A 19294-nucleotide genomic window follows, 5' to 3' on the forward strand; every position below is an offset into this window, starting at 1 on the left:
ACAGATTTCTTACTGCCACAGCTTCTCTTGTGTTTCTTGCATGAGGCCCATTGTCTTTAGAGAGCAGCAGTAAAAGTCCCAGATTCACGAGCGTTAAATCTTTTACTTCCCTATCAAAGTATCGCAGACATGCTGTGCAGGTAAACATCAACCCACTGTGTTCAATTCACTTATCACATTACCTGATTTGTGGTTTTTCAAAACAGCATTTTGGGTCCTTCCACCTTCCACATTACCTTGTGCAGCTTTAATATTTTGCTTGGAGAAGCCACTAAATTGTTCAACACAGACACACACAGACACGAGGATGGAGTTCACACAGAGAAATGAAGCGGTGCGCTCTTATTGAAAACACACAACAACGGGAGACGGGGAGGAGAGAGAGAGACACACAGACAGAGGGATCATCCTTTTTTCTTCCTCTACCGCATCCCTTTCTCTCCCCTCACCTTGTTGGGCTTGACAGCTCTCTGCAGGTTCTCGATCCATTTGTCTCTCTCTGCAGCTGAGCGACACGCAAAGCACTTGGTTCCCGATGCCGTAGTCACCTGAGGTTAGCCAATGGTAAATTCAACAACCACAGCCATTAGTCACTATGGAGACTGCAGCTAAGGCGCCAAAATAATGACTTGTATTCACTCTCAACCTCTGTCATGCTCCACTAATGAACAGGTGATGGAAAAGCTGAGAGGACTCAGGCTCGTTTAAATGTCCTTATTTTAATTTTCACATGTTAAAAAAAAAAAATCATGTTTTCATTGCACATCACTTGTCAGGGTGGAACAACAGTTTTAGTGTCATTTCCTGCTCTGTACACTGTACGTGGTGTGTGAGTGCACCATTGTTTGTCCACTGAGCAGTTCAGTTCTCACCTCAAAGCAATACTCCTGTCCCAGGATGCTCGAGTGCACAGGTTTGATGATAGCGTCCTCATCCAGAGTGAGGTCCAGCGCCTCGGCAGCGCTGCTGGGAGAAAGCAAGGACTCATGGGAGTGGGACTCTTTGAAGCTCTGCATCAAACGGGTCCTGGGGGAGCGAGAGTTGGGAGAGTGAGGAGAGAAGCGGCTCTTTCATTAAAGGTCGCTTAGACTTCAGTGTTCAAGAAATTACAGGTGATTTCTTTTTGTATGCTAATTCTCCAGATTTTTTGCTTTGCATTTTCATCTTTATCTTGTGTGTTGACAAACAGCCAAACAAGTGCTGCAGAACATCCATCCATTCATCCATCCATCCATCCATCCATCCATCCGCTTATCTTATTCAGGGTCATGGGGGGTTTGGAGCTTATTCCAGCTGTGATTGGACGAGAGGCAGGATACACCCTGTACAGGTCACCAGTCTGTTGTAGGGCCATCACATAGAGACAGATGACCATTCTCACTTATATTCACACTTAAGGCCAATTAACTGAACAACTGTGTCTTTGGAACGTTGGAGTCAGAGTACTCAGAAAGAACCTGAGCAGACAAACGAGCAACATGCAAACTCCACAGCTCCACATCACCTGTGTGGAGTCTGCATGTCGTGCCTGCGTGGGTTCTCTCGAGGCACTCCACCCTCCTCCCACACATATGCTTGCTCGGTTCATTGGTGATTTTAAATTGGCCGCAGGTGTGAATGTGAGCGTGAGTGGTTGTCGGTGTGTTTGTGTGAGTCCTGCGACACACTGTACACCTGTCCAGGGTGTACCCCGCTTCCTGCCCAATCATAGCTGGGACAGGCTCCACCCCCACCGCCTATCAACACATCATGTACAAATATTTATAAATTAGTGCTTGCAAAAATAAAATCAAATATACATCAGCATACTATGATTTATACATATAGGCGGCCACTTTAACATTTCTCTCATGCAGCGTGATTATAAGAATTCATTTTAAAACAAGGAAATAAAGTATTGTAGGTAATGGGGACCTCTCATAGCCAAGAAAAATAAAAGTGTGGAATACTCGATAAAGCAATAATCTAACAGGTATTAATAATAAGTATTAGTGCTACTAAAGATATACTTAAATGTAAGTACACCTAAGTATACTTAGTTACACTTTCTTATAACTGCTATTAAAAAATACAAGAACTATATTTATAATCCAAATAAAATGTGCAGATAAAATATTGTAGATAGAATCAAACTGAATAAGAAAAGTTTAATTAATTTGATAAAGTTTAATAATTTACATCGACTTTGAAACAGTTTTACATTTGGAAACCTATATTTATAAAATTCAGAGAGTATTCACAAAAAGCGCCAAATCATGTATTACTCAGGGGTGGAGCTGGGGCTTATCCCAGCTATCCTGGGGTAAGAGGCGGTGTCGACACTGGACATAAAGCACTCATCATAATACATAAAAAATGCACTAAAAATGCTCCCATCATTATATAAGAGGTCCCCTTTTTTTTTTAATTTTCCATGTGGGGATGCAATACGAAAGGTTTTAATGTATCTACAAATTCTCATAAGCCAATCTGCTACAAACTGCACTCTTTAGCCAGCCCTCATTTCTTTATATTTGGTTTTTCTTTGGACTTTGGCTGCTTTTTCACTCATGTACAGTCCAGTCCTTGTACCTGACCTTTTAAATGTTTTTGTTGTTGTTTGTTCAGCCTTAACACTGACTCATGAATAATTCAAGCATCAAAAAGGCACTTAACTCAAGGGATGACCCAGTGTTGTATCTACTCAACAGACAACTTAGCAAAGAACCAATTTCAAACTGAATTTTTATGCACTTTGTTACAAGCAGTTTGTCTCAAAAACATATAATTTGTTCCCATTTCTTTATTTGAATCTACAAAAAATGCCATGCTAATGATAACATAGTTTGATGGACATAAAATAGTATTTTTGAACCAACAAGGTGATTCCCAAAGATCTATCATCTGAAAACTCGGCATATCTCAGCATGGTGTGGAACATATCTTTAAAATATCTGAGTAAAGTGGAAAAGTGGAGGACAGAAGACAAAGTGACAGGCCTACAGCAGATGAAGAGTATCTGACAGTCATGTATTTAGGAAACAGGAAAAAAAATCCAGCAAAGACCTGACAAGACCTGAGAGATGCAGCTGACCCATCTACTGTTCACTGAAGCCTCATCAGAAAAGGTCTCAGTGGAAGAGCGGCTGTCAAGAAGCCATTAATAAGGAAGGAAAATTGGGAGAAAAGGCTGAGGTATCCCACATCACACAAAAGCTGGGCTCAAAATCAGTGGCAACAAGTCTCATGGAGTTATGAATCCAGGAGGTCAGGAGAGTTATGAATCCAGGAGGTCAGGAGCGTCCAGGAGGTCAGGAGAGTTATGAATCCAGGAGGTCAGGAGCGAGGAACAACAGTGAGTTTACAGCCATCTGTAAAACACTGTGAGACTCTGTCCTGGCTGGGGAACAGTGGTGTTGGGGATCCTGTCAAAATTGATGGAATTATGAACAGAAAAGTGCCAAAACCATCTGTATAGAAAAACAATGGAACAGTATCATTCATGGATTGGCCTCCCCAGAGCTCGGACCTCAGCATCATTAAAGCAGCGCAGGATCATCTTGAGAATGAAACAAAACATCCAAAGAAGAACTTTGGAATAATCCTTCAAGAAGTCTGGAGAACTATTCCTGAGGACTGCTTAAAATCTGTGATTCCAGCTGTGTAAATCCTGACCTTCAAGCAAACTCCGTTTTTGACTCATACACTATATTTCTAATCATCTTTGCACGTTTCAATAAGTCTCACACAATATAAGGAACTGAGGCTCCAATAACTGTATGTGCGAACAACTACGCACGACCTACAACAGTTTACAGGAAACAGTATTTTAAAACTATTCTTAATAAATCATTAATCCTGACACACACATGTCCTCACAGCCCACACAAACAAGCGAACACGGTCTGCGCTAAAGCCCATTCATCATCACCTACTCCCACCCACACATGCATGCAAAGAAGCAGGTAAAAATCACAGACCAGCTCAGGAAACAATCACACAGCCACTGAAACAAACACATGATGACACAATGAGTCTAACCAGATAGCGAGGACAGACGGTCAGGCGTTATGAAGCCCTTCACAGAAGAAAAGGTGGAGGTAAATTAGGAAAACGCAAAGATGGAAAAGATGCTGTATATCCAGCGCTCTGCATCCAACTCTTGGCTTCTCCCCTGCTTTGACTCAAACTGTTTTTGTCCATGTTCGATCATAACGTTCAACAGAGCAGTGAATGCATGTATGGGACTGAGAGGGAGAGAAACATAGAGAGAGGGAGAGATAAAAATAGACCCAAAGGAATGAGTCAGATTGAGGGTACCATAGAAGAGACGAGAGAAAGAGTGGGGGAGGTCAGGAAAGGATGTAAGAGAAGGAAAGACTTAGAGAGAAAGGGTTGAGGCCTGAGGGATGGAGGGAGAAGACCTCTCAGAGGAAATCATGTTGATTATGTAAACAGTGGATCCTTTGGAGAGGAAGAAAGTGAGAGTATGGATTAGAGGAATGAAAGAGAAAGGGAAAGGAGAAAGCACAAGGGTCAGGATGGATGAAGGGATTGAGATGAGAGGAGGAGTGCTGGAGGTAAAAAGGAGGTCTATGCAAGGTCTCAGAGGACAGACATAAAAGTGAAACACACACACACACGCACACACACACACACCCCTTGCAAATTACAGTTAGTGCAACACAACTGATGAATTACACACCTGGAAAAAAAAAAACCCTCAGGGATGTAAGACTAGAAACAAAGACAGTGATACTGAGAAGGTGAGCTGAGCTCTGCTGTAGGCCTGACAACAACCACTATGCAAAGACATGTAAATGGGGGAAAAAAAAAATCCTTCTCCTCACCTACAAGGTCTTGAATAATCAGGCCCCATCTTATCTCAAAGACCTCATAGTACCATATCACCCCAACAGAGCACTTCACTCTCAGACTGCTGGCTTACTTGTGGTTCCTCGGATACTTAAGAGTAGAATGGGAGGCAGAGCCTTCAGCTTTCAGGCCCCTCTTCTGTGGAACCAGCTCCCAGCTTGGATTCAGGAGACAGACACCCTCTCTATTTTTAAGATTAGGCTTAAAACTTTCCTTTATGATCAAGCTTATAGTTAGGGCTGGATCAGGTGACCCTGAACCATCCCTTAGTTATGCTGCTATAGGCCTAGGCTGCTGGGGGGTTCCCATGATGAAGTGAATGTGTGCACCAGTTTTCATTGGCAGTGTCTCTTACATCTTAGAAAGGAACCCAATAGTGGTACTACAGGAAAAGTCAGCATATCTCCAAAGTTATTAGAATCAAGTGTCTGGGAGGCATGAATGATAAAAAAGGTGAGATATTCCAGTCTGGTCCAAAAAGACGTCCCTACAGATGCCTCAAGTTTACTGGCTGCAGATTTTTCTCTATTTTAGAGAATTTGAATAGATTTGTATTTATGATTGGTGTTAGACCACTGACGATGCTGTGTCACTGGCTCTCCACTCTGCCCTGACCCACCTAGACCAGCGAGATCGTTATGTGCGGATACTATTCATTGATTATAGCTCCGCCTTCAGCACTATCTCCCCCCATTAACTCCTCACCAAGCTGGACCTCCTGGGCCTCAACACACACCTGAGCAGCTCGGGCCTGGACTTCCTCACCAGCACATGACAGACTGTGCGCATGGGGGAGCGTTCTCCTCCAGCATCACCCTGAACACCGGCGCACCACAGGGCTGTTTGTTGAGCCCCTTCCTCTTCTTCCTCTATACACAAGACTGCAAACCCACCCACGAGACCAACACCATCATAAAGTTTGCAGACGACACCATCGTGGTAGGCATGATTACATCCAGCGATGAGGCTGCCTACAGATCAGAGGTCGAGAACCTGGAGAGCTGGAGCCGAGAAAACTTCAACGCAGCAAAGATGAAGGAGCTGATCCTGGACTTCAGGAGACTGAGGCCCCTCGTCCATCGCCCGATCACAATCAGCGGCGAGAGAGTGGAGGTCACGCAGGGCATCAAGTTGCCACAACATGACCTGGACCATCAACACCACAGCGACAGTCAAGAAAGGTCTCCAGAGGATTCACTTCCTGAGGTGCTTGAAGAGAGCGCGACTCCCACAACAGCTGCTGGTGAGCTTCTACAGGTCAGCCATGGAGTCCGTCCTCACATCCTGTGTGGTTCTCTGGCTGCACTGCAGACAACAGGAAAGCTCTCCAGTGTATCATCAAGACTGCTGAGAGGATCACCAGCACCCAGCTGCCCAGACTAGAGGACATATAGAGGACCCGCCGCACCAGGCGGGTCACAGCCATAATCAGGGATAGCACACACAGACACTGCCTCTTCACCCCCCCGCCTTCTGGGAGGCACTACAGGACACGGTGCACCCGTACCTCAAGACTGAAAAACAGCTTTTACCACAGAGCTGTCACACTGCTGAACACTGACAATAACAAACCCAACAAACTACAGCTCCACCTTCACATCCACTACGCCACTTTATTTACAAAAAAACTGAATGCAGAGTGATAAACAGTTTATGTCATTTTCACTGTAAATACCAGATCCTCATTTATCCTATTTATATTTTTTATTTCTATCTCGTATTTATTATGTCAGCACCTGGAGGATGGCTCCAACAAAATTTCATTGTATTGTGCAATGACAATAAAGATATCTTATCTTTTATCTTGTTTGCTGAACTACAAAGCATATTCAGACCTTTAGGAAATCATAATGGACCTTTTTCACAATTTTGAGACATTTTATAGGCTAAAGATATGCTGTTCATAAAGATATGCACAATTATAAACCTCAAAGACAGAAGATGGTGTTTAGTAGGTCTCTTAAGGACACAAAAATGATGGTAACAAATAACTAATATAAACAAAACAGATAAATTTTTTTGCAGGACAAAAAACAAAACAAAAAAACAAAAAACAAAAAAACTATGTGCAAAGATGTGGCTCATTGCAGCTTTTAGAGCCTGTTTGGGAGCTCAGAGGCACATTTATGCCTGCATGAATTTCAATCTATGCTGGGAAAAAAAAAAGACAAGCCCTCCCTGGATAAACAAAGATAAAAAAAAAGGAATACAAATGAACAAAGCTGCAGATGTTCACCGGCACCCCTGACAGAAAACATTCAGAGCAAACCAGGAGCTGTGAAAAATGATGGATCTGCCACGAGGGCCTTGGCAAACAACCACGACTTCACATCGCTCTTGACTTTTTTGTCCGTTCCGTCTTCTCAAGTCAGCCGGGGATAATAGACATCCACAGGCTTCCCAAATGAATAAATCATGTGGAAACCCACCTTGGCAGACACCTGGCTCTGCAAAGGTGTTAGCACTCTCCTGAGTGCGCTCTTGCCCTCTGTTTGGATTACACAACTGACCTTCACATTTGAAGTTTATGTTTTTTCCTGGCTGCAGCAGTCAAGTGGGAGAATACAGATAAATGAATACAGTCCATAGAGGCTCATTAATTTCCTGTTATGTTTTTTTTAAATTTACTATTTACTTGGGACTTTTGAATGTTCAAAAAGTCATTAAATTATAAATAAAATCTAATGGTTTTTGTAACTGTATTCTCTCTTGTTTCTGTTGGTGACAGGCACCATTTAATGTGCTTCCACTGCCAGAAGGTGGCGTTAATGAAACGCGAAATTGTTTAAAAACAGGCGAAACAGAAGAACTTTTCACAACCTCCCAGATTTATAAAACATGTGACATGGCAAGATCAGATGATACTGTAAGCAAGAACGGCAGAAATGCAAAGAGGAGGGTGAATTTCTAATTCCTGCTGAACACAGAATAGTATTTCTGCCCGTCTCTGTTGTGTATATCAGGCCTTTCAATAAAAAATATGCTGCTGGCTCTGATGTTTCCATTGAAATATCTCTGGGTTATGGTAAACTAGGAGATGACTGTCACAGTGGGCTTTAGATATTGCAGAGAACAAACCAAAGATTAATGGACAAAATAATCAGCAGCTTTCGATAATCCTTTCTCACGATGCTGTTTGAAAACAGGGTAAAAACCTGCATAATTCCTCATTTATTTTTCTCCTATTCCACAAACTAAAAATCGCTACTCTGAAGGTTTTTGTACTCAGACGTTGTCCGTGCACCTCCTGTGTTGCTGTGCCTGAAGAATTCCAGCACTGCTGCAACTATGTAGATGATACAGAGGAGGTATAATTAAGCAAATCTCCCACTGACTCATTATGGTCTGTACAGCCGCCATATGGCTGTCTGCTGGTTGCCATGGTGAGACGGGGGATGTTTTTTCATCGGATCGGCACAGAAACGGTGATGGTGCTGAGTGCAAGTGACGCTGCAGTGAGAATAAAATCAACTTATGAGTATGATAGACATTTACAGGATTACAGAGACCGAGATGAAGACGTACACACAGAAGGTTGATGCCAAGCTGCAGACAGAAGGAGGGAGTTTGAGCTACTGACAGTGAAAGATGAGAGAAGATTGATAAAGACTAAGAGATGATAAAGACAGACGTCCACGGAACGATGCTGATATAGACAGACCCTGTCCCAGGACCTATCCCAGACTGCATTGGGGTGCACAGCCTAGAAAGAATTCCAGTTACCATTCCAGGACTCTATGCTACAAGACTGTCTAAAAAAAAATAGAATTAAAATCTCCCCTTCCAGGCTGTCTCCTTGGGTTGTGGAGAACTTTGGAGCAGTGTGCACTGGATCTGCTCTGGTACATCAGAACAGTGACCCTTTAATTTGTATTTTATTTCGGGGGGATGAAGTTGCAGGTGATGAGACTACTAAAATAAAAATCTGTGTGGCTCATTTGCAGAAAACGCTCTCCCTCAGAAGCTTCAGGACACGAGAACTCTAAGCTGACAAACTGGGTGTGGGGGTAAAATTTAGAGCGCACAACCTTCTGAATGCTGAAAAATGTTAAAAAAAACTGACAAGCAAACTTGATGCACTGCCTTCAGGCTCGTCCACTCATACAGCAGTGCAGCCCTGCCCTAAAACTTACCCTGCTTCATCCTTTATTTCCCTTAGATTTCTATACAACCAGACTTTTTTTTGCAACCACAGGAGTTACCCCATGCAGGCTATTAGAAAGCATGCACTTCTGCAACAGCTTCATTTTCCAGTTACAGCTGTCTTATGCGTGCAGTTTATGCAGAGACTAAGTTCTCACTACCAGTCAACATGGAAGTCAGTTTGACACAGAAGTTGATGTTTGCGCTCGGTGCCAGTTTGAGAGCCACAGTGAAGCAGATGGTAGTGGTCAACATAGGAATCCAAAGAATAATACGCTATAATCCTGCATGTAAGATAAAAATTCCATTAAAGACATTTTCAGTTTCTAGTAAACATACTTTCAGTTTTTGCCAGACTGACAGAGATCCTCAGCTGGTGTGCACATTTGAATGATCACTGATTGTCCTATGATCTTATAAAAGTGGATGCAAAAAGAAACACCTGTAAATGCAACAGCAAACTGCAAGGCCAAACACAGTCTGGCGGTCCACAACATCGCACGAAAATTACACACACACACACACACACACACACACACACACACACACACACACACTGACCTGTCTTGGTCGGCACTGCGGAAGCGGGGGAGGATCATGTGGCGGAAACTGCTAGTTCGGTCCAGTTTGGGCTGACTCTTGGCCCTCTTGATTGAGCCCTTCAACCTTCTACTGAGGAAACTCTGGAGTGCGGCGGCGGAGGAGGAGAGCGACGACCAAAGCAGACAGATGGAGTGGGAGAGGAAGGAGGAGGTGTGTGGCGAGAAGTTACAGAGACAAAGAAGTGGTTGGCGTGAATCGGAAAAGATGAGCGATGGAGTGGTGAAGAGAGGTCGATGTGGTTGGATGGACAGGAGAGTATGATCACGGTACGAATGCCGATGGTTCCCATCAAGTCGGTGCGGTTTGTAACAGGTGCATTTGAGTAACACACACAAATGAAAGACGATGCATGATGGGGAGAGCACAGGGTACATTTATTATCAACATGGAATCCTTCTGCACATATCCACTGTCTACAGAGAACTGCAATGCTGTAACACATCCTGTGGTGGGCAGCGGTGAACCACACAGTCCAATGAGAACAGCACAGTCTCACACATGGATGCAGTTTGTCCTAAATGAGACAGAATCCTGTTGTCAATCCGGGCATGATGCAATCAAATATCTGAGAACCTGAATGAGGAATTGTTCATTGATAAGGGATCAGTATATTTCATAAATATTTTTGGTGTTTTTCTGGCTCTAAGCCATGCCATTTTTTCCTTCATGCACTGCATTTCTGGAGACTCGTGCAGATCAACACTTAAAAATCACCACCCACCATATTTTGGACAGATGCTTTCAAAGGGATTTTTTTCCCCCTGTATCAACAGGCTGCATACTAAAATCATGATAATAGGGAACATGCAGCATGACTTCGTTTGAAGGCCCAGGCTGTCTCCAAAGAGCATGATGGTGCAGTATCCTGTCGCTGTGATGGTAATAACAAAAAGGGCAGGAAAATTAAAATAACCGTTTGTCACGTCACTAAAAAAAGATGACTTTTCTTAAGCTTTAAGAAAATGAAGCCTTTAGGAAACTGTAATCTTTGTAATCCATTTAAACCTTTTATTAAAGCAACTGCGCTTTTTCTCAGTTTTTCTTATATGTTGTAATTAAACAGTTGTAGGTCTGAGACTGCTGGTAATACTAATGAATGAAGTCACCTCAAACGATGATGTCACTTTTTTAAAACATTTATTGATTTACTGATTTCACACTTTGTGTTTGGAGACCTCAAATCTTAACTTTATTCCCATTTCTGTAACAGTAGCTTTAAATGTCCCCAAATATGCATGAAATATCATTCTCTGCTTTTTCTTCCACTGTCCCCCGAAGACGCTTCACCCATTCAGCTTTCAGGTGCATCCTGAAGCGCTATCATTTATATACAGTACCTAAAGCATAACAGCATTACTCCAGTGGAGAAGGACTGGAGGGAAATGACACCTTGTCATGTGGCATGAGTCATATGGCTTTGAAGCCTGTCTTGAGGATGTGACTAAAGACTTGGCTCCATCTGCTGGTTCCAACCTAATAGCCTGCATGACTAAATCTGATTTGATTAGCCGCTCCGTCTGACACTTTAAGTCTCAGAAAGTAGAAAGTCTTCAATTCAAAGAGTGCGTGAAAATCCCGAACCACAGTAAAGCACAATAAAGCACAGTAAAGCACAGTAAAGAGAGCTAACGGGCCGAAGGAGGAGCATCAGTTTTAGCTTCTGTGGCTGCGTTTGCTTTCCGGCACTTTGTTACTGGCTCAGCTTTGGGTTCATTCCAGGTTGCTGGTGCCATTTAGTGCTTCAGCTCATTTGCTGCTGTGCATGTTTAATAGCTGTGTGTAATTAGTCATTAATTTTTTAAAACACTAATTGTCAAACATGAAATGAAATTCTGTCTGGACTAAAGAAGATGCTCAAAATGGCACGTGATGTCTCAGTAGGAGATTTATTCTGATGCTTTACTTCAGCATTAATGTTATTTTACACGTTTTTGGTTAAGTGACAGCTCAGGGCTGATCGATGCCAAATTCTATTCAATTACTCAATTTTTCTAGTACAGCACTGTAAATAATAAGTCCTGATTTTTCTTGCATCTCTAGAACAATTGTCAAACCAGCAGCATTTAGAGGGAACAAAACAGAAATAAACTGGAATTAACTGTTAAGAAGGCACTTGTCCCCAGGCTGAGCATGTTTTGCCTTAGGTGAGACATTGCCATCGGAAAGCAGTCTCACGCTGCCATTCTGTCGCATGCTGCTGGCTTCACAGAGATGCACATAAGGTGTCCTTTGGCATCTCTGCCTTGACATGTCGGTCAGGGCAATTTCAGATGCTGGGAGATAATGGTCCTCTTCTAAAGAGGAGCAGAGTCTGCTTCAGAAGGATGGATGGGTGGTGGAATATGTTGCAAGCTCGTCAACCAGAAGATGGTTGTGGCTTTTGATCCCTTATGCAACTTGTTTTGCTTCCTATTTACTTTTACTTTCATACTCTGGTTGTTAATATTCAGGAACATTAGGCACATGTGGCTTGAGTTAAAATATGCTCAGCCAGTGTGTGTATTTGAGAGAGCAGCCTCACTAATTCCATAACCCACACATGCACCAGAGAAGAGCTCGTGCATGTATTTGATGCTCTGGGAATGAGAACAGGCTGGCCTTCGAGACTGAAGTCAGGGATCAAAAGTCTCCTGTAAGCTGTGCCACCACGGCCTACGTGAAAGACTGTCACATGATTGGCTGCAGTTTTGATGTGCAAAATGTGCATCGATAAGCATTTGTTGCTATCTTAAGGGACACATAGTAAAAGTTCTGCCTCCAGGGTTCAAGTGATTTGAATTAAATAAAGTGTGAGTTAAAAATCCCAAAGACTTTCTTTTTGTTTGCTTTGACTGAGTTTTTTTTTTCTTCTTCTGTATCCTGTGTTTACACTGAGACACTCATCCTGCCCTTCAGGACTGCTTATCCAATCAAAGAGGCTGAAATATTGATATGAAAACACTCATGTCAGCCACTATGAAAAGATGATGAAATAAGAGAAAACTGAGCCTTTACATTTCCTGTAATGGACTATGTGGCTTCTGCAATTTCCAAGTCAGTGGCAGCTATTTTTCATGCTGCAGCAGTGAATGGGCAGCAAATAGTTTCCTCTGATGGGATGAAAACACATCGTGCGTTTCCAGCTACAGTAACAACGGGCAGCAGAAAGGATGGAGGAGGAGACGGGCAGCACAGACTGCTGGCACAAACTTAATAAGATGCCAGTCGATCTTTTAAGCCCCTTCATGTTAACATTTGATACCTTGTGATTGTTTGTTGCCACAAATGAAATAAAAACAGATTATTTCTGCTCACAGGCTCAAAGAGTTTCACTGTCAGCTGAACTCTCTGACAGACATCGTGTCTGGTTTAAAGAGAGACGTGCTGATCCCAGAAATAATAGTGACAAAACATTTTTATGCTGCTCATCTTCATTTGACATTAATGAATCACAGCAGGCATCTGGTGCGTTTTAGCCTATTTACTACAAGTCACATTTACTTTATATCACATTCAGTTAGTTGACTCATTAATAATAGTTTTAGTTTGTAAACTCTCTTCTGAAGTCAAATACAATTTGGAATTTAAAGGTACAGTAAGCAATTTTTAAACGTTATTTAATAGTAAAAAAAAATACCCATAAATGCGCATTGATTAGTGTGTAATTACTTCTTCCAACAAATTGATCTCTTCTCATAAACTTAGAATTAATTTATTACAAATACACAGGAGTGGACGCCAGTTTGTGGAAGCTGCCATGTTGCCCCGCCATCGCATTTTACAGATGTGGCCACATATGTAGTACAACTTATAAGTTACTTTGAATTTAAAGATCAAAAATAGCTCTTTCAAACTATATATGATCATTTACCATTTGTGCATGTATATTTTCATTATCTATTTCTTATTATGGCTTTCTCCTCCTCCACCATTGCCCTCTCATGTGACCCTCCCATTTTTGGTCAGCTGACAGTGAGCCGGCTAAACAACTACAGCGGTTATAAGCTAACATTACGCTAGCTAATGTTAGGCTCGAGTGTCCTAAAAATCACACGTTCCCTCCTATAAAACAGTCTGATTACATCCTCACATCGTATGACAGTTTATTCGCTATGTGTCCAACAAAGTTAGATCCACTTCAATGACAGATTCACTAACATGGCAAACACCAGCTAACAGCGGCTAACAGAGGCTAACAGCAGCGCTTCAGGATATCCTCAACAACTCACCTCAGTATCGCTGTCATCGAACAGCAGTGAGCTTCACTGACTCATCAATTTGTATCGCACTCGTTTCACAAAGTTTTACAGCCTCCTCCTGAGTAAATAAAGGTGGACTCCCAGGATACTGACAGCTCAGGTAAACAGCGGACTGACAGCCTACACTCCCTACCAGTGTTGCCAGATCTCGCGACAGAAACAAGCAACCAGCTCTATTAAAACAAGCCCAAAAGAAGCCCAACTGGCAACCCACAACACTGTAAAACTGAGGCCGCTTTTAAACAGTATAGCTCTATAGTAGTATAGCTCACTTCTTTGTTTTGTCTCATTGTGTTTTGGAGCCTCATAGAAGAGAAGGGTGCACAGTTTTTTGTTTTTTTTGTGGGTGCTTCCCTGTATCAGCATGTTGAACAAAATCAGCATGGTGAGCACATATTTCACACTTGCAAAATCTGGGGAATGGCTTTGGTACGTCTCCCAGTAGGACCGCAGCTACTTTCAGAGGTGTATGCAGACACAATTTATTTTATTTATTTATTTTTGGGGGGTGGGCAGGTGAAGGAGCACAGGGGTATCTAATCAGCGCCGTTCCTCTGTTATTGATTATTTCATACGCACAGCTGTTAAATACAGAAAATGAGACTAGAGAAATAATTTCGTTGCATCGTTTTGGCGCCCCCCCCTTGTGCGGCGCCCCTATGCATTGCATATAGTGCACACCCACTTTTAGCGCCACTGTCTCCCATCTGAGCTTGGATCCATTCTTTAAGTGCGCTCTCTTTCTCCCACTCTTTATTATATATTTTTTTCTATATTTTTTCCCCACTTACTGGAGCTCATTCTTACGCTGCCTCCTCAATTTGGGCAGTTATGAGTGCTTGTTTGGGTGTATGCCCGGTCAACTTGGGCAGGACCAATCAACGGGAAACGGGGGCTTGGAAGGGACAAACTACCTACCACTCGTCTTTTGTTTTATTATGGGGCGCCGGGAGATAATCAAGGAGTTTCACTCGGAAAGAAAGTCAAGCCCAAATAAGCAACTTGACGTTCAAAAAAAGCCCAAAAAACTGCGACTCACGAGATTTGCAAGCGACTTTAGAAAAAAACAAGCCCAAAGTCGCTTATAATAAGCGGACTTGGCAACACTGCTCCCTACAGATGAACGGCAGCCAGACTTGTTTGTCCTACAGCGGCCACCATAGCTGGGATTATACACTTGAATATGAAGAGTAAGGAAACGGAACTCAGTTGATCGCAATCTGGAATCTACTGACATCTAGCAGTGACATTTTCCACACTGTATCCTTAAATATATTTTTCTCTTTCTCTAAAATGAAATGAGTTTAAAAGCACACGCAAAATAACAAATCAGCCATTATGAAAACACAAACAGATTAAATATAAATGCATAACAGGCAATTATTGGAAGTATGATTCATTTTCCTATTTTAATTTTTTTTATGTGTTTTCTTTTTTGTGTATGTTCTTTTAATCCATTTATTTTCACGAGTTTTTTTTTTTGTGCTGGTGAGCCTTGACTTGTCTCATCCCCTGTAAAATATAAATTATTTTATATCCTTAATATTGTTCATGCAAACAAACAAAGAAACAAATTGCTGTGCATGTTTTTTAAAAACCAATCTGTATTAACGCACAGTGATGAAGTAACTTTGACAAACATTAATGCTGATAAATGGGTCCATTAAAGGATTATTCAGACAATTGATTCTCATATTTTTGGAATATGAATGAGAATAATGCCTGCTTGGAATAGTAAGTATAAAAAAATGTAAATTCAAAAAAATATATATACCTTTAATTTCAAAATATATGTGAGCTAAAAACTTTTAAACACACTGGTATGAACCTTTTAAATAAATGCCTACTAACAGTAACCGTAGCCTAATTGTGTGAACATGTTTCTTTGCCACATTTCAAACACATGCACATTCTTAGCTGTTTGAAAAAAGGTGCCTGTATGAATGTTTGTGTAGCATGCAAACATAGCCAGTGTCTCTGCTTCAGCCATGTTTGTGTCACATACCTCAACAGAGGGCAGTGGTGCAATATATGTTCCTCCCGCCACTGGACTCGAACCGGCAGCCCTCCAGTCTCCGCCCCAGTACAAGAAGGGGGAGGAGGAGGAGGAGGCGGCAGGTGAGTGGGGCAGGGTGAAGGACAGGGATGGGGAGAGGGGCAGCGAGTGGGGCAAGGGGGGCGTGCCGGACCCTTTCTTGGAGCCCTTTTGCTGCTGCGGCTGCTGCTGGCAAAAGGCGAGGGAGGGGGAGACGGCCAGGGAGAGAGGGTAAGGGTGAGGCGGGGTGCCGCTGGCCCGACGGCCACAGGTGTGCGGTGGGCCCAGGGCGGGAGGAGGGAGGAGGGACAGCGAGAGGGATGGAGGCAGCGAGCGAGGCCGGGAACAGTGGGGGTTACTCACGGATTGTCGGAAGGGTTGAAGGGGGGCAGTGGGAGGGACCTCCATGCTGGGCTGCTTCCCGGTGGCTATGCTCTTCCGCCGGGCACGATGATCTGCAAAAGGGACAGGAGGTCAACGGGTAAGGCGCTATTACACATCAGTGGAAGGAAAACATCGATGATAATATGAGAACAGGACACAAAAATTGCAGTGCGGGACGCAGGCAGAGCCAGAGGATGTGGACACGGGAATGTGGAAATAAACAGCTGCGGGAGAGCTGTTATTGACAGTCTGCCCGAAGGAATGAAAGAATATGAGAGCTAGATAGAGGTCAAAGGTAAGTGAGACAGAAATAAAACCATGCAAGGTCACACCCGTTCACCAGCACGACTGCAGCTTCTGCTGCTACACACAAACTCTAATACACCTTCATCTGTTGAGGGTGTGGGGGCTGACAAAGTGGAGAGATGGATTTTCTGTCTGGTTGTCAGATGAGGCAAATGTTAACAGTCTGCATGTTGAGGGGAGGAACTGGGAGACGGATGGACAGAAAGGAGCGAGCATTAAACAAACAAAACACTTCAGTCAGCGAATCAGTGCGTGAAGCTCTGAAATGTCCAGTAAAGGAATAAAGTTCTGTCTCGATGGATGATGGAGAGAATGTGTACGCACACACAGAGGAGCGAACACACAACACAGGAGGCTGAATTTTTAGGTCTTCCTCTTATTCTCCAACCAAATACCAAATCTACCTGTGTGTGTGTCTCCTGCACACTTTATGGGATTTTGTGTTTCACAGAACATAATTACCAATACACACTATAATTGCTTTTTTCTATTAATCAATAAATTGTCCACAAGATACATGCAGTAACTTGTTAATCATGTGAAACCTCTTTCCTGCGGTTAGAACAGAAATGATTTTCTTTTCCAATATTGGGATGGTGTTGCATTATTAACATTTTTTGGAAAATGGAGAGAAGAGCTTACATTTTCAGGCAGATGTTTATAGTGCAGCATGTGGTTCTTTATACGCCAGTAAAGCTTTACGGGATCACATCTGTAATAATAAATGAACAAAATCTCCAAAGAGTAGATGAAGATCTGTCTTCTGCTGTCAACTGAAAATTTAATTTTACTCCTTATTTCAGTTTGAGCTCTAATAAAAGAAAATGATGTGGACACGTTACAGACCTTCTTCCCCAAAAAGTCAGTTTATTCCAGACTGGAACGTTTCTGAGTCAGAAGTGCAACAAGTGGTACAACTCAACAATTTCACCAGCAAAAATGTAAAAAAGTGACCACGTACGATAAATCTGATCAGAAAAAGGAAGGTGAGAATATCGTAATGAAGTGTAGAACTCACTTTAATGTTAATTCTGCCTTTCAATTTGAGCTAATTTGTTTTCAATTTACATAAGTTTGGTTGATTCTTGGGAGATAAAATTATTATGACACAATAACACTCCATATAATATCAGTTCAGACGGGAGCTGAAAGGAGAAATTCAAAGCCAGTTTACTGTCTCACCACCAAAGCTGGCCTGGGTGTGTAATCTGATTTTGGATGTAATCCAGGTTACACCGAATGTTTTGCTTCTTCTTATTTTGATGTTTTATGTGGTTTACGACTGAAGTAATAAAAACAAACTTCAATACACATTTTAAATATTACTTAAGAAATTTAACTTATTTACATTTTATTTTTTCCATCAAATGTTGCACATTTACCCGTAGCATTCACTAGAGTCGTACTTTTTCTTTGACCAGCAACATGAAATACAAACACATTTAATTTGACAACAACTCCTCATTTTTTCACCTTAATAGCAGCACAACGTTGAATGAGGGCAACGAGAGTGGGGCTTTTTTAAAGCTGAAGTAACCACGTGGGTTTGACAAGGTCAGTTTCATATCATCAAGTGGTATAAATACCATTTCTGTTGCCTTTTGAATCCAGTTTTGTAATCAAAGTCTAAGTAGCTAAAAACTGTGGCCTTTCATTAAATGAACAGTCTCATCTGAAGATGTTACCATCAGCAGAAAATACTGGCTATGGCTGAGCTCTCAGTATTGTAAGTGCACAGTCAAATAGTAGAAAAGGAGTCTATTTATAGTTTTTAATCAGCGCTGGATGCAGCATAAAACTGCACCACAGCCCCGGATTTTGTTGTTCTAATAGCACAAACTGGCTAATGACAGTTAGCTACCTGAAGCTGTGCCAGGGGCTATTAGTTTCAGGGTTCGTCACTGTTCCAGGGCAGTAGTAATAAGACTGTTATATTTAGGTTTTATTAAAAAAAAAATCGTAATTCTAACAAAAATGTATTAAAGTCAATTTAAGAGTTAGGACAGGAGTGTTCATGAGCTGCACCTCACAATAAACATGCTAGCAGTGATGAACAAAATAAACTAGTCAACACATCAGATTGAACAGAGCTGTAACGACCTCTCTGTGTTAACCAGCATAAATATAACTGGTAGTAAACGGTGACCATAACATATCAGGCAGCAGGAGAAAGCCCTGCTGTGTTCTCCAGGTGGATGGTCCTGTAATGAAAACTACATGGAGACATGGCGAAGGCTCTGGAAGGTTGCTAATTTTTACCATAAGCATGCTAAAGTGTTTACAATGTGAGCATTTGCTAGCTAGCAGTAAATAGAAAGTGGAGCAGAGGCTATTGTTAGTTTGGAAAATCTGACGGTGGCACAAAAGGAAAATTCAGTCGTCTCACTGTCTGTATATTAACTAATACTGAAATATGCTCTTAAATATCAACACAAATATCAGCACTGATATCTGCCATGGGCCTATTGTTTTTTTAAAGCCTGTCATGTCTGGCATTTTTCGCAATCGGAACGATGATTCGAATGCACAGATGTACCAAACATATTTGCTTTTACAAGAACAGCTCTATAAGTTTTCTATAGGTTATTCTTGTTACTGTTTGTATTTTTATTTATTTACTTATTTTATTTAGTTATTTATGCCAGGCCTGACAGGCAACAAGGAAGGGGCAAGAACAAGAGGGGGGGGGGGGGGGGGGGGGGGGGAGAACAGGAAAAAAAGGGAAGAAAGA

The 19294-nt window shown here is 42.1% G+C and overlaps 1 protein-coding gene across 1 annotated transcript in view; it reads right to left on the bottom strand.

The window, feature by feature from the left end:
• The window catches only part of syngap1b (synaptic Ras GTPase activating protein 1b), a 109486-nt gene that overhangs the window by 17833 nt on the left and 72359 nt on the right, over positions 1–19294 (bottom strand). The window contains exons 3-6 of the mRNA XM_030750412.1: positions 16237–16328; positions 9559–9680; positions 873–1026; positions 450–548 (exon numbers count right to left, since the gene is read on the bottom strand). Coding sequence (XP_030606272.1) covers positions 450–548; positions 873–1026; positions 9559–9680; positions 16237–16328 — 467 coding nt within the window. The remainder of the gene's footprint in view (positions 1–449; positions 549–872; positions 1027–9558; positions 9681–16236; positions 16329–19294) is intronic.

This window comes from Archocentrus centrarchus, chromosome 16, assembly GCF_007364275.1.
Source record: "Archocentrus centrarchus isolate MPI-CPG fArcCen1 chromosome 16, fArcCen1, whole genome shotgun sequence".
Taxonomy (NCBI): Eukaryota; Metazoa; Chordata; class Actinopteri; order Cichliformes; family Cichlidae; genus Archocentrus; species Archocentrus centrarchus.